Consider the following 14579-nt stretch of genomic DNA (forward strand, 5'->3'; position numbering starts at 1 on the left):
AGCAGGGAATTGACATGCAATGTTGATGTCTTAAATGTACATTGTTGTGCGCAAAACTCCTTGCTATGTTGGCAATAAAGCTTCCCCGCAAAAACTATGCACACAACTGAAGGTTAAATTGTACACTGTACCGCACACAACTTATTTCATTGTCATTCGAGATTGCAAGCCTTCTTGAGTAGGGGCCTACCCATTCTCTGAGTGGATTGAAAGTGAAAGGAAGCACTTAGCCAGTCAAATTTTTCCGTGAATAGTGCTTTGTGTATGAGTGTTAGAACTTTGTTTTGAATTCTTTGTGGGATGGGTAGTCAGTGCAGGTTTTTGAGGATTGGTGAGATGTGTTCAGACATTTTGGTGTTTGAGAGTGATCTTGCCGCTGCATTTTGGAGCAGTTGTAGTGGCCTGAGACAATTGGATGGGAGGCCCAGGATTAGGGCATTACAATAGTCGAGTTTAGAGAATAGCAGGGCTTGGAGTAATGTTATATAGTCTTGGGCGTAGAGAAGTGGTTTGATTTTTCTTGAGGATTTGTAGTTTGAAGAATCCATCCTTTATTAATGAGCTGATGTGCTTCTTCATGTTGAGTTCATTATCAATGAGTACACCAAGATCTCTGGCTGAGGAGGATATTCTATTGTCTATTGTAGGTGCTGAGTTGTTGTTTTTAAGCGATGACACTGTCTTGTTCTTAATGTGAAGAATTTCAGTTATGTTGTGGTTGAGGTTGAGGGACATTTGAGCTAGTAGATGTGTTATCTTCGGAAGGTGGTTGTCCCAGGTTTTTAGTGTGTTTGTGATGATTTTTTTTATGGGTAGCAGGATCTGAACGTCGTCTGCGTATAGGAAGAAGGTTAGATTTAGTCCGGTTAGCAGCGTGCATAGGGGGAGGATGTAGATGTTGAAGAGGGTGGAGGAGAAGGATGATCCTTGAGGTACACCATGTGTCAGGGGGATGTGTTTGGATTCGGCGAAGTTGAGTCTGACTTTGTATGAGCGGTTTTTGTTAGGTATGATTTGAACCAGTTGAGTGTGGTGTTGCCTAGGCCGATGTCACTTAGTCTGTTGAGTAAGGTTTCATGGTTGACTGTGTCAAAGGCGGCAGATATGTCGAGTAGGATGAGTAGATAGGATTGGCCGTGGTACAGGTTTCTGAGGATGTGGTCTGTAAGGGACAGGAGGAGTGTTTCAGTGTTGAAGTGTTTCTGAATCCATGTTGTGATGGGGATAGGATGCTCTGATTTTCCAAGTGTGCTGAGAGTTGATGGTTGACAACTTTTTCAAGTATCTTGGCGATGAAGGGGAGGTTGATGAGTCGGTAGTTTGATGGGTCGGCTTTGTCAATTTGTGTTTTTTTGAGGATTGGTTTGATGCTGGCACATTTGAGAGAGTCAGGGAAAGTGCCTTGTTCAAGTGATATATTAACTTACAGGCCGATACAGTACAGTGCGCTTCGGTGGAGCACACTGTTAACCGGCATTTTGGACGCATGTTTTCGACGCGCTAGCTTTACCCCTTATTCAGTAAGGGGTAATAGCGTGTCGAAAACGCGTGTCCAATCCCCCCGAGACTAATAGCGCCCGCAACATGCAAATGCATGTTGATGGCCCTATTAGTCATTCCCGCATGATACAGTAAGTAAAATGTGCAGCCAAGCCACACATTTTACTTTAAGAAATTAGCGCCTACCCAAAGGTAGGCGTTAATTTCTGCCGGCGCCGGGGAAGTGCACAGAAAAGCAGTAAAAACTGCTTTTTCTGTGCACCCTCCGACTTACTATCATGGCGATACTAAGTCGGAGGTCCCAAAAGTTAAAAAAAAGTTTAAATAATTTAAAATGCATAAAGAGTAAATAATAATAAAAAAAAAAGTTAAAAATAAAAAAAAAAATTTTTAATGGGCTCGCGGCTCGAAAACCGGACGCTCAATTTTGCTGGCGTCCGGTTTCTGAACCCGTGGCTGTTAGCAGGTTTGAGAACCGACGCCGGCAAAATTGAGCGTTGGCTGTCAAACTCGTTGACAGCCGCCGCTCCTGTCAAAAAAAGAGGCGCTAGGGACGCAGCTGGGTTTAGTTTTTGAATTATCGATTCTACTTCGGTTGAGGCCACTGTATCAAATTGGGTCCAGGTTGGTGTGGTGAGATGTGCTGAGTTGGGTGGTGGCTGCCCATGACACTGCCTGAGTCCTAGTGGAGTGAGCCTTAACTTGAGTAGGCAACGGCTTTCCAGCATCCACATATGTGGTGGTGACTACCTTCTTAATCCAACAAGCTATTATAGCCCGTGAAGCCGGAGCACCCTGCTTACTCCCGCCAAGAAGAACAAACAAGCGATCCGTCTTTCAAAAAGACTCAGAGACCGCATGACAAGACGCTTAAATCCAAAGAGTGCAAAAGGCAAAAGTCCTCCACATCCCTGACCTTATCCAGGGATGGCAAGGAGATGAACTGATTCAAATGAAAGTCTGAATCTACCTTGGGCAAGAAGGATGGAACAGTACGCAGCTGTAATGCCCCGGAGTCACCTGAAGGAACGGCTCCTGGCAAGACAAGGTCTGCAGCTCAGAAATCGGACACCCAGAATATATAGCCACCAGGAACACAGTCTTCAAAGTCAACAACCCTAAGGAAAGGGTTGGAATGTAGGGCCCGCCAAAAAATCCAGCACCAAATTAAGACTCCACAAAGGAACCGGTAATCTCAAGGGAGGCCTAAGGTGCTTCACTCCTTTCAAAAAACAGGCCACATCAGGATGAGACGGCAAGGAAACACCATTCAGCAGGCCTCTGAAACAGGCAAGAGCTGCAACCTGTACCTTAAAGGAATTAAGAGCCAAGTCTTTCTTTATTCACGCCATCCTGCAAAAAATCCAGAATTAGAGGAATCTCAACTGAATGAGGAAGAACACCCCGCTCCTCACACCAGGCCTCAAAAACTCTCCAAACCCTCACATAAGCCAAGGGAGTGGAGAACTTACGAACACAGGGTAAAGTGGCAATCACCGCAGAGGAATACCACGCCTTAACAGGCAAGCCCTCTCAAGGGCCAAACCATAACACAGAATCGATTCAGATCCTCGTGAAGAACCGGTCTCTGCTGAAGCAGATCCATGTGCAGCGGAAGACTAAGGGGCGCCTCCACCAGAAGGTGGTGCAAATTCACATACCACAGATGCCTGGGCCAGTCCGGCACCACCAGGAGTACTAGCCACCTGTGACCTTCGATCTTGCAAATTATCCTGCCCAGCAAAGGTCACGAAGGAACTGCATAAAGCAATCTGTCTTCTGGCCAGACCAGTATGAGAGTGTCTATTCCCAGGGACCACAGATCTCTCCTGCGACTGTAGAAGCAAGAAACCTTGCATTTCGAGAAGTCACCAGCAGGTCTAGGAACGGAAGGCCCCAGTGATCCACAATCAGCTGAAATGCCTCGGCTGACAACACCCACTCTCCTGGATCTAGACTCTCCCTGCTGAGAAAATCCGCTCTTATGTTGTCTTTTCCTGCAATGTGAGAGGCCGAGATCATCTGCACATGATCTTCCGCCCATTCCATCAGTTGGTCTATTTCCTGCGACACTTGTTGACTCTTGTTTCTTCCCTGGTAGTTGATATAGGCCACCGTCATCGAGTTGTCTGACATCACGGAACCACTTGATTTTGCAGCCTGTGGCTGAACTGCAAGTACGCCAGCCATACCGCCCAGGCCTCCAGGAGATTGATTTTCCAGCGGGACTCTGGTATTCTAGCACCCCTGGGCCAGACAATGAGACCCCCCCCAACCGTGGAGACTCACCTGTCCTAAGTACCAACCAGGCCAGAGAGGACAAGGGTCCTCCCTTTCTTAGATGATCCTCCTGCAACCACCACTGAAGGCAGGAGCAGATTTCCATCGGCAAGTGGAGTCGAATAACATAATCCTGAGATTGTGGATTCCAATGAGATAGCTGAGAGCGCTGAAGAGGATGCATATGCGCCCTTGCCCACAGCACTACTTCCAGGGTAGCTGCCATCAAACTGAGTACATCTAGGTAGGACCACACCATCGGATGTATGGTGTTCATCAACTGACACACTTGAGTTATCAATCTCTGGATTTGAAATTTCGGTAGGAAAACTCTGTCCTGTCCCGTGTTGAACCGGACCCCCAGATACTCCAATGACTGGGATGGTTGAAGATTGCTCTTAGTCAGGTTTACCACCCAACTGAGCTCCTGCAATAAGGAGATCACCTTATATGTCACCAGGCGGCTCTCTTCCTGAGACTTGGCTCGAATCAGTCAGTCACCAGTCAGTCAGTCGAATCAGTCGGGTGCACCAGGATTCCTTCTTTTTGCAAGGCCGCCATTACCACCTCCATAATCTTGGAAAATGTTCTGGAAGCGATGGCTACACCAAAAGGCAGCGCCCAAAACTGATAATGGCACCCCAATACCGCAAAGCGTAGAAAGTGTTGATGTTCCAATAGGATGGGAATATGATGGTAGGTCTCTGACAAATCCAAGGAGGTCAGAAATTCCCCAAACTGCACCACCATTATTACAGAGCGTAAGGTTTCTATTCGAAAATGAGTCACCTTCAAGTGACAGTTGACCCTTTTGAGATCCAAGATGGGACAAAAGGAGCCCTCCCTTCTTGGGCACAACAAAATAAATGGAATATCACCCCATACTTTCTTGAGATGTGGGCACCAGAACTACAGCCCTCAGTCTGAGAAGGTTTTGAAGCGTGAACTCTACTGCTTGCTTCTTCTGCAGGAAGTGGCAAGGAGACACCATGAACATGTCCCGAGGAATACTGCAAAATACCTTTCGTGTATCACCTCCAGGTCTCACTGGTCCGAAGTGATCTCGACCCGCCTTCGATATTTCCTGTTCCGGGTCAGCAAACCTTCATTGGGAAGCTCGGGAAGGTCCACCACCTGAGCCCGCTCCTCTCTTGGGCTGCAGGTGATGAAAGAAATGAGTCCTACAGAAAGGTTAAGTCCACTGAAAGGTTGTCCCTCAGTGGGGAAAAAAATGCCTGGAACCCTGGAAATGAACCCTCATACCAAAGGAGTTCTGTAAGTGTTTCTTATCCTCCGGCAATCGAGGCATCAGAGACTCACCCCACTTACTGGTCAGTTTCTCCAACTCTCTCCCAAACAAGGGCAAGCCTTTAAAGGGCATCTTGGTAAGACTGGTTTTGGAAGCTGTGTCAGCTGACCAATTTCACAACCAGAGTTGACGCCAGAGTTATCACCGAAGTCACTCCTCTGGCCAAGGTCCAGAGCAAATCACAGCCTGCGTCTGCTATAAAGGTGGCAGCAAGCTCCATAACCATTCTGGAATCCCTCCAGACTTTCCTGAGAGAGATGCAGACAAGATATCGCCACTAGAGCGCAACAGAAGGCAATCTGTAAATTCATGGGGGAAGTGAAGGATTGCGCCTGAAGAAAGGCTTGTAAGCCTTGAAAAAATTCCACCCAAGAAAAAGCAGCCGGGTCCAGACCAAGCCCAGGGGAGGCGCAAGTCAAGGGAGAACCAAAATCTGGCATCCCCCCAGTCAAGGCCATGACCAACCCATCATCAGAATGGGAAGAGCCAGGCTTAGCAAAATCCAAGGAAGACAACTCTCCCTGAGCGTCTGAGTAATGCTGACTCATCCAGGTTAGGCTGAGAAGCCCTATTATGACAAGCAACACAAATAGGAAGACACTTAGGCTTCTTGCTTACCAGCGCAGTCGCTTCGATAAATGTACATCTGAATGGCTCGCACTCAAAAATGAAATGCGCCCAAAAAATAAGCACTTAAAAAAAGCACGGCAAGGCGCACGCGCAACCTGTGCACCAAGTTAAGCAATAAAAAAGTTTGTGTGCATAAAAAACGTGCCCAAAAAATGAGCGCACAATGCCTGTGAGGAGCCGACACACTGCGCACACTGACGACCTATAGAGGGCAGAATATGCACAAGTGCGCGAAAACAGACACCGTGGCCCACACGCGGCGCGTAAGAAAAAGGCCTAAATGTGGAGCCTAGCCCACCGGGTATGACTCAGACCACCAGGCTGCCCAGTTCCCCAACCCCAATGGGAGTGGGAATGAACGTCGGCATGGCGTGCCAAGAACGGAGAAAGTACTGAAACCCCTCTGTCTCTGATTCAGGTAAAACTTTCTCCTTTTTTTTTTTTTTTAATCTTATCTGAGCTCAGCACTTACTGGCTGAGTACACTGATGGTCTCCGGCTGCGGTGGGAGAGGGTACCTGCTGTCACCACCACTCTCAGCCTCCTGCACACACTGCCTTTCAGCTGAACTAGCAGCTAAGTCCACGCCAGAAAACCCAGCTACTGGACCAAGGCAAAACCTCTGAAGGACCACGAAAATTGCCTCAGGAATTCTCAACTGAAGGAGGGACCTTTAGGTATCAATGTAGGAGAGCAGGGCTTTCTTTTCCTGAATTTAGAATTTCAAATTTCTCCTTTCAAAAAGCTCAAAGCAATCCCCATAGGGAGATGCATATCCACCATCTGCTGGAGATGGAGAATACTGCAAGGTTATATATACTGTGATGTCAGCTTGCTCCATCTCCTGGCATGGAAGCATAAACTCACTGGTCCCGAATCCATCTGTCTACACGCTAGGAAAATGCTATTTTAAAAAAAACAAAACAAGTGTCATTGTGCTGTTTCTGATGAAGGGCGCTCATCTTCTCAGTCACAAATGTATTGGATTAGTCAAATAAAAATGCATTACCTAGAACTGGTTTGTGGACCCTTATTTCTATATGGTCAAGTGGATTAACATAGCAACTACAATATTTTAACATACATTCAAGCAATAAATAAATAGCGAAACAAATAAGCTCTTGAAATTCATACCCTTGATTTCTTATTAGGTGTGTAAGCTTTGGAGTTGCTGAATATTAACCTAACATCTTTGCCAAACTCAAGAGGATTGGTGTAATGTCCCGCTTCCAACTTTGTTTTCACAGTGCTGAAGTCCATTGGCGTTTCAATGATGTCACGATAATCCTGAAATAATAATTTAGGGTTTTTACCATCTATGCTTCTAGTTCCTGTTGACATGGAGAACATTAGCTTTCAGTCTTGGTGCGTACATTTACAAGTCTCTTATTTAAAAAAAAAAAAAAAAAGATATTGTAACCTCCCACTATTCCTCTGTTGGCAAGACAAGTCTGATTACTACATGGAGAGCAATTTAATTTTGAGCTATAATTGAATATGGGAGCAATGTCCAAACAATACACATGAGCATCTGGAATTATGGTATATAAACAAATAGATGAGATTGTGAGGACAAAGACCGCTCATGCTTCTCACCCACAAGAGGTTTCCCTTTGAGAATCTGGCTGATGGGGCACAGCAGGTGCAAATGTATACATGGAAAGTACTTGTGAGGCTTTGAAAATGAAAGCCTGCATGCACTGTTCCCACCCTCCCCCCCCCAACCTAACCTGATGCAGGTGAATGTACCTGTTCTGTGGATGGCACAAGTACTTTAACCCCTACAGAAGGGGAGGGCAATATTCAGCAGAGATTTATACATGGGTAAACATTTACATTGTGTTTTACACAGCTCTTTATATTTCTAGCTACAAGAAAATGCTTCAGCATTCAGCTACTCACTTTGCTCAGATGATGGACATAGCCCTTGCACTTTATTATGTATACTGTATACAGAAGGCCATGCCACGGCTTAGCTTATTACCCTTTCATTTTTTTTTCCAGTACTGAAGAAAATTTAAAAAGCACTGGAAAATTGGTTCTTACCTGCTAATTTTCATTCCTGTAGTACAGGGGTGGCGAACTCTAGTCCTCGAGGGCCACAAACAGGCCAGGTTTTCAGGATAACCACAATGAATATGCATGAGATACTTTTGCATAAATTGGAGACAGAGCATGCAGATCTATCTCATGTATATTCATTGGTGGATGTATATCTCATGTATATTCATGGTGGATGCCTGGAATGCCCTTTCGGAGGAAGTGGTGAAGTTTAAAACTGTAAGGACTTCAAAGGGGCGTGGGATAAACACTGTGGATCCATCAAGTCTAGAGGACGTGAATAAAGAGGAGGCAGCAAAACACTGCACGGAGCGGCAGTAGCCACAGAGGCATTCACGGAGTGGGATGCCAGTGGTTGCTGTTCCACCTTCACGGAGCGGAAGGATGGAGGGCTGCCATCTCCAAAAAAAAAAAAAAACCAGGGGTGGGTAAGAGTATGGGGCAGGGGTGTGGCCTGCTTGTTTGCAGCGGTTGCTACCCCTAATTGAGCTGGATGTTCACTTGGATGCAGATCTGGCGCTGCTCTCTACATTGGTGGTGGGGTGGAGGGGAATTAGGGCTGGAGGGTACTGGAAGCCAATAGTAACAGGTGGGAGAGAGAAAAAGGAAAAAAAAAAAAAGGATAAAGTGCGTAGCTTGCTGGGCAGACTGGATGGGCCGTTTGGTCTTCTTCTGCCGTCATTTCTATGTTTCTATATGTATGTTTCATTGTGGATATCTTGAAAACCTGGCCTGTTTGTGGCCCTCGAGGACCGGAGTTTGCCACCTGTGCTGCAGTACCACAGATCAGTCCAGACTCCTGGGTTTATGCATCCCTGCCAGCAGATGGAGACAGAAAAAGTTTTACTGACACTGATATATAATCCCTGGTGCCATCTGCAGTTCCTCAGTATTGACATGTACCCAAGCACCAAAAAAAATCTTAAAAACACCAAAAAATTCAGCAAATTTAAAAAAAAACTTTCAACAATTCTGTATTCCATACCAAGAAAAACTGTATTCTCTACCAATAAAACTCAGCTGAGCAGACGACTATCCACTTCCACAAATCAGGCGGGTTCTGGACTGATCTGTGGTACTACAGGAACGAAAATTAGCAGATAGAACCAATTTTCCTTTCCCTGTACGTACCCAGATCAGCCAGACTCCTGGGATGTACCAAAACTCCCTACTTAGGGTGGGACCTACAGAGTCCTGCTCTAAGACACTCTTGCCAAATGATCGAGACTCAGGATTCCCCACATCCAGACGACAGTGCCTTGCAAAGGTATGCAGCAACTTCCAAGTCACCGCTCTACAAATTTTCTGTGGCAAAACCAATTGAGCTTCTGCCCACGAGGGCACCTGAGAACATGTAGAGTGTGCCCTCAAACCTTCAGGCACCTGACACCCGTTGAAAATGTATGTCAACCCAATAGCCTCCTTGAGCTACCTCGCAATGGTAGCCTTGGAAGCCTGGGTACCTCTCTTCAAACCACTCCATAAAACAAAAAGATGGTCAAACCACCTAAAATCATTTCTTAGCTTGAGATATGTCAACAAAGACCTGCAGATATCCAAAAGCTTAAGCTCTTGCGCATGAGGCGTAGAAGAGTCCAACTCCAGAAAGGCCGGAAACTCCACTGTCTGACTCACATGAAACACCGATATCACCTTCAGTAAAAATGAGGGTACCATCCGCAAGGCCACTCCTGAGTCCGAAATCTGCAGAAACAGATCACAGCAAGATAAAGCCTTCAATTGAAGAGATTCTCCTAGCTGAACAAATGGCCACCAGAAAGACAACCTTTAGGGTCAAATCCTTAAGCGTCACTCTCGGAAGAGGTTCAAAAGGTGCCTCACACAAATCTCAGAGAATGCGCAAAATCTCAGAGAGGGCGCAAATTCTTAGCCCCATGAAGAAATCTAACCACATCAGGATGAGAAGACAGTGGGAAACCTTCTACTTTACCTCGCAGGCAAGCCAGAGTCACTACCTGAACCCTAAGAGATTTGAAAGCCAAGCCCTTAACCAAACCTTCCTGAAGAAAGGATAACATCTGAGATACTGAAGACCATAAGGTCTGCCCTCCATTAGCTATACACCAGGACTCAAACACCTTCCAAACCCTCACATACGACAACGAAGTAGATGTCCATCTAGCCTGAAGAAGAATAGCAGTGACCACCTCTTGGTACCCTCTACATCTCAAACGCCGCTTCTCAAAAGCCAAGCCGCTAGATAAAAGTGTGCAGCCTATCTGAAAATATGGGGCCCTGCCGAAGAAGGCCTGGAAGATGACTGAAGCGTAACGGCCCGACCACTGCCAAGTTGACTAAGTCTTGTGAACCATGGTTGACGTGGCCTCTCCAGGGCTATCAACACCACTTCGCCCGGATGTCGCGCTGATGTAACATTTTGCCTACCAGAGGCCAAGGGAGAAATATGTAAAGCAGAACCTCTTGAGGCCAGATTAGCAACAGAGCATCTACTCCTTCGGCCCCATACTCTTGTCTTCGACTGCAAAATCAAGCAGCCTTTGCATTGAAATGAGTCGCCATTAGATCCACATGGGGACGGCGCCACCTGTCACGGACGAGCTGCATCACTGTCTTGGACAGCTCCCACTGCCCCGGATCTAGAAAACTGCAACTCAGAAAATCCACTCGTACGTTTTGGACCCCTGCGATGTGCAATGCCGCTATCCGTTCCAAGTGTTGCTCTGACCAAGGATTAGCACCTAAGCTTCCTGGGCCACCGCTCAACTCTTAGTTCCTCCCTGCCGATTGATGTATGCTACAGCCATCATATTGTCTGATAAGACCCTCACCGATTGACCTCCTTTTAAAGGAAGAAATGCAAGTAATGCTAAACGCACTACTCTGGTCTCTAACTGACTGATAGTCCAAGCTGCTTCCTTCACAGACCAACTGCCCTTAGGCAACTGCTGCTGACATACTGTTCCCTATCCAGAGAGACTGGCATCAGTAGTAAGAATTACCCAATCTGGAACCTCCAGATCGACACCACAAAGTAGACTAGACATCAGCAGCCACCAAGACAGACTATCCTGCACAGTACTCTCGAGAAGTAAAGGAAGATAGAACTCCTCTGAGAGCGGATTCCACCACGCCAACAGAGTTCTCTGCAGTGGTCTCATATGCTCAAAGGCCCACAGCACTAACCTCATCATTGAAGTCATCAAACCCATGACCTGCAAATAATCCCAGACTCTGGGTACCGGTAACTTCAACAATTGCTGGACTTGACTTTGCAACTTGCAAACATGCTCCTCCTTAAGAAACACCTTGCTTTTCTGCATGTCAAACCAAGCTCCCAAATACTCGAGGGTCTCAGACGGAACCAGATGGTTCTTTGCTAAATTCACCACCCAGCCTAGAGACTCCAGAGTATTTATCACCTTCTGCATTGAACGGCGACAAATGTCCTCAGACTTCGCCCTTATGAGCCAGTCGTCCAAGTAAGGGTGCATCAGCATTCTCTCGCGCCATAATGCCGCCACAACCACCACTATTACCTTGGTGAATGTGCGGGACGCCGTGGAAAACCCAAAAAGAAGAGCCTGAAATTGGAAATGCTGCCCCAACACCATCAACCACAAAACCTCTGATGATCCGAGCAAATGGGAATGTGGAGGTATGCCTCCATCAGATCCAAGGAAGACAGATACTCTTCCTTGCGCATAGCCGCAATTACCGATCTCAGGACCTTTAGCACCATCTTTACCTGCTTCAAGTCCAGAATCAGGCAGAAAGTGCCTTCCTTCTTTGGAATGACAAAGTAAATGAAATACCTTCCCTCGCCCTGGGGAACTGGAATCACTGCTCCTAACATCCGCAACCGGTCTAACGTCTCTCACACACCTGTCACTTTTCCAACGACCCATAGGGGGAGACTAGAAACAAGTCATGAACGGGTCAAGCAAATTCTAACATGTAACCGTCTTCTACTATGCTGAAAACCCATTGATCTTGAGTCATTTTGGCCCACTCCCCATAAAACTGTGCCAAGCGACCCCCTATAAAGGGAATGGTGGCGTGGACCAGCCTCACCCTCATTGTGAGAATTTAAGCCCTGAAGCTCCACCACCTATGGAAACTCTGAAAGGCCTCCGGCCTCTTCGAAAGGATTGCCCCCAGGACTGACATCGGGGAGAGAACTGCTTCTGCGAAGCTAGGGCTCCCCTCGTAGGATGAGACCTCCTAACATCACGAAAATGTGACAAAGTCTAAAAGAACCACTTGCCCTTAGGCTTGTCTTCCAGCAACTTATGCACCTTATTCTCTCCCAGATCTTTCACCAACTGCTCCAGGTCCTCTCCAAACAAAAGGCATCCCTTAAAGGGTAGAGAACCCAACTGGGACTTAGACAACACATCCACCGACCAGTTACGCAGCCATAACACTGGCTGGCTGACACCGCAAATCCCTTAATGCAAGACAAAGTCTCTCCCGGTCTTACAAAGCATCTGCAACGTACGCCACTATCACGTCTAAGTGCTCAGCTTTACCTGCCTTGTCACCAAACTTCGCCTGCCCATCCTGAAATTGTTGCACCCAACGCAGGCAAGCTCTTTGCATGAAGCTGGAGCAGATGGCCACCCACAAACTCAGGGCCAACACTTCAAAAATCCTCTTGAGGAGAATCTCCAGCTTTCGATCCTGGACATCCTTCAAAGCCGTGGAACCCGCGACTGGGACAGTCTTTTTTTTGTGATCGCCAACACCGCAGCATCCACTTTTGGAAGGGAAAACAGCTCTAATGTCTGTTCAGGCAAAGGATAAAGCTTCGCCATCGCCCTCCCCACTCTTAAGCTGGCGTTGCAAGCTCCCCACTTCCAATCCACCAGCTTCTTCACCGGCTTATGATAGGGAATGGCCCTTGTGGGATCCTTTAGCCCATCCAGGACCAGGTCCACCCTTTCCATATCTGAGTCTTCTTGCAGAATCTTCAGTCCAAGCTCCTCTTACCTGAGGAATCAAAGGGCTTAGTTCCTCCCTAGGGAACAAGTGGACCACCTTGGGGTCATCCCCCTCAGAAATCAGGACTTCCTCCAGATCATCTCCAAAAACCAAGCCAGACATGACTGGTTCAACCCTCTGGTCTGCAACAACGCCACCCCCGGATCCCTGAGAATTCCCTCCGACTCGACTGACTCATCCGAGTCCTCGCCGGTCTGAACCGGACCCAGCAAACGTTGAACCAAGGAAGGTCTCTTACTCTGGGTCTGCCCAGGTCTGGAACCCATGCCCAGACCCTTGGAAGGCCAAAACTAGGTCCCCAGCCCTGCCTGCTGAGCTAAAAAATCTTCATGAAGAAGCAAGACAGAATCTGCTGAAAAAGTCCAAAGAGCAGCAGGCAACTGCATGGACCCAGCTATAGGTGACCCAACCAAAGGCAGATCTGAGGCCACTATCTCATCTGCCTCCCCTGCTCCTCCATGGAGCTCAGAGGAAAATCCCCACCCCCCCATCAGCGTGGTCAATACCGCATGATAATCCAAGATGGCTGCTGTTACTGTGCCAACAGAGAAAGAGGATCTGACCCGCTCCGAACTCCTGTGCACAGGGACAGCCGCCATAGGAGAGCATACACTCCATTTCATTTTGTGACTGCCAAGGCCTCTGATGGGCCCTCTCCCCCCAAAACGCAAGCCACACAGAGCACAAGGCGGCTCAAATGCACCAGCGCCGTGCCACATGCATAATGTAGTTGGTGGGGAAAAGGCCCCCAGCCAAGCCCAGGACGCAGCAATAACCGGGAGAGGCAAAGTCTTTACTTCCAACCAAGAAGGAGAAAGAGCCATCCCTCAGAACCTCTCCACCTCTGTGTCTTACCTCTTCCTTGACTCTCTCTTTTTTTTTTTAAACTTTAATAAACAAAACTTCCCTTAGCATGGAAGACAGAGCTGTCCAGCACTAGATCAGCTAAATTTAAAAAGGAGAGGCAAGCTGAGAAAAAGAAAAAACACCCTGAGCCCACAACCACCTGAGCAGCCTCGAGAAGGGGAGGGATCTGGAGCACCAGATTTACACCCCACAGGACAACAAAGCGAGCATACAAAAAGGTCACGACCCCCAGCTCATCCACCTCAACCAAACAGGGAAGGATCCTCCAGGACCCAAAAAACCCCTGGGAGGAAGGCTCTCAAAATTAAAGTACTCTCCAGACTGCAGAACTGCAGGTTTTGCACCATTCACCATCTACTGGAGATAGAGAAATACTGAAGAACTCCAGGTGGCACCAGGGATTATGTAGCAGTTTCAGTAAAACATTCTCTGTCTCCATCTGCTGGCAGGGATGCATAAACCCCAGAGTCTGGACTTATCTGGGTACGTACAGGGAACTCTGAATGTGAAACCTGGACAGATTTAACAACAAGTTTAGATTTCATTGAGAGAGGTTTCTTGTGGAATCTAACATAGGGCCATATTTACTAAGGCATTTTTCCTATTCTGTATCTACGGGGAAAAAGCTTAGCAAAACAGACCCTTAGTGTGATACAAAATACATTATCTTGCACTGCCTGGCACAAACAGGAACCCTCTTCTTTCCAAGTCTTTTTTTTCCCCAAACCAGTACAAACTAATATCTTTTATGACCCCAAGTATAATCATACATAAATCTTCAACTACCTATTTGTACCTGGCTACCCCTCTTTTAAATACTTTTCAATGTGAGATATACTGAATTCTGAAATACAAGTACAAATATAGAAACAAGATTTTGGAAGATAAGGACCACTGGGTCCACCCAGTCTGCCTATTTGTGCCTGCCTACTGTGCTATCACTGGTCTTA

The 14579-nt window shown here is 47.0% G+C and overlaps 1 protein-coding gene across 1 annotated transcript in view; it reads right to left on the reverse strand.

The window, feature by feature from the left end:
• The window catches only part of BRWD3 (bromodomain and WD repeat domain containing 3), a 278367-nt gene that overhangs the window by 30610 nt on the left and 233178 nt on the right, over positions 1-14579 (reverse strand). Inside the window, exon 37 of the mRNA XM_029607930.1 lies at positions 6853-7005. Within this exon, the coding sequence (XP_029463790.1) occupies positions 6853-7005 (153 nt within the window). The remainder of the gene's footprint in view (positions 1-6852; positions 7006-14579) is intronic.

This window comes from Rhinatrema bivittatum, chromosome 6 (genome assembly GCF_901001135.1).
Source record: "Rhinatrema bivittatum chromosome 6, aRhiBiv1.1, whole genome shotgun sequence".
Lineage (NCBI taxonomy): Eukaryota > Metazoa > Chordata > Amphibia > Gymnophiona > Rhinatrematidae > Rhinatrema > Rhinatrema bivittatum.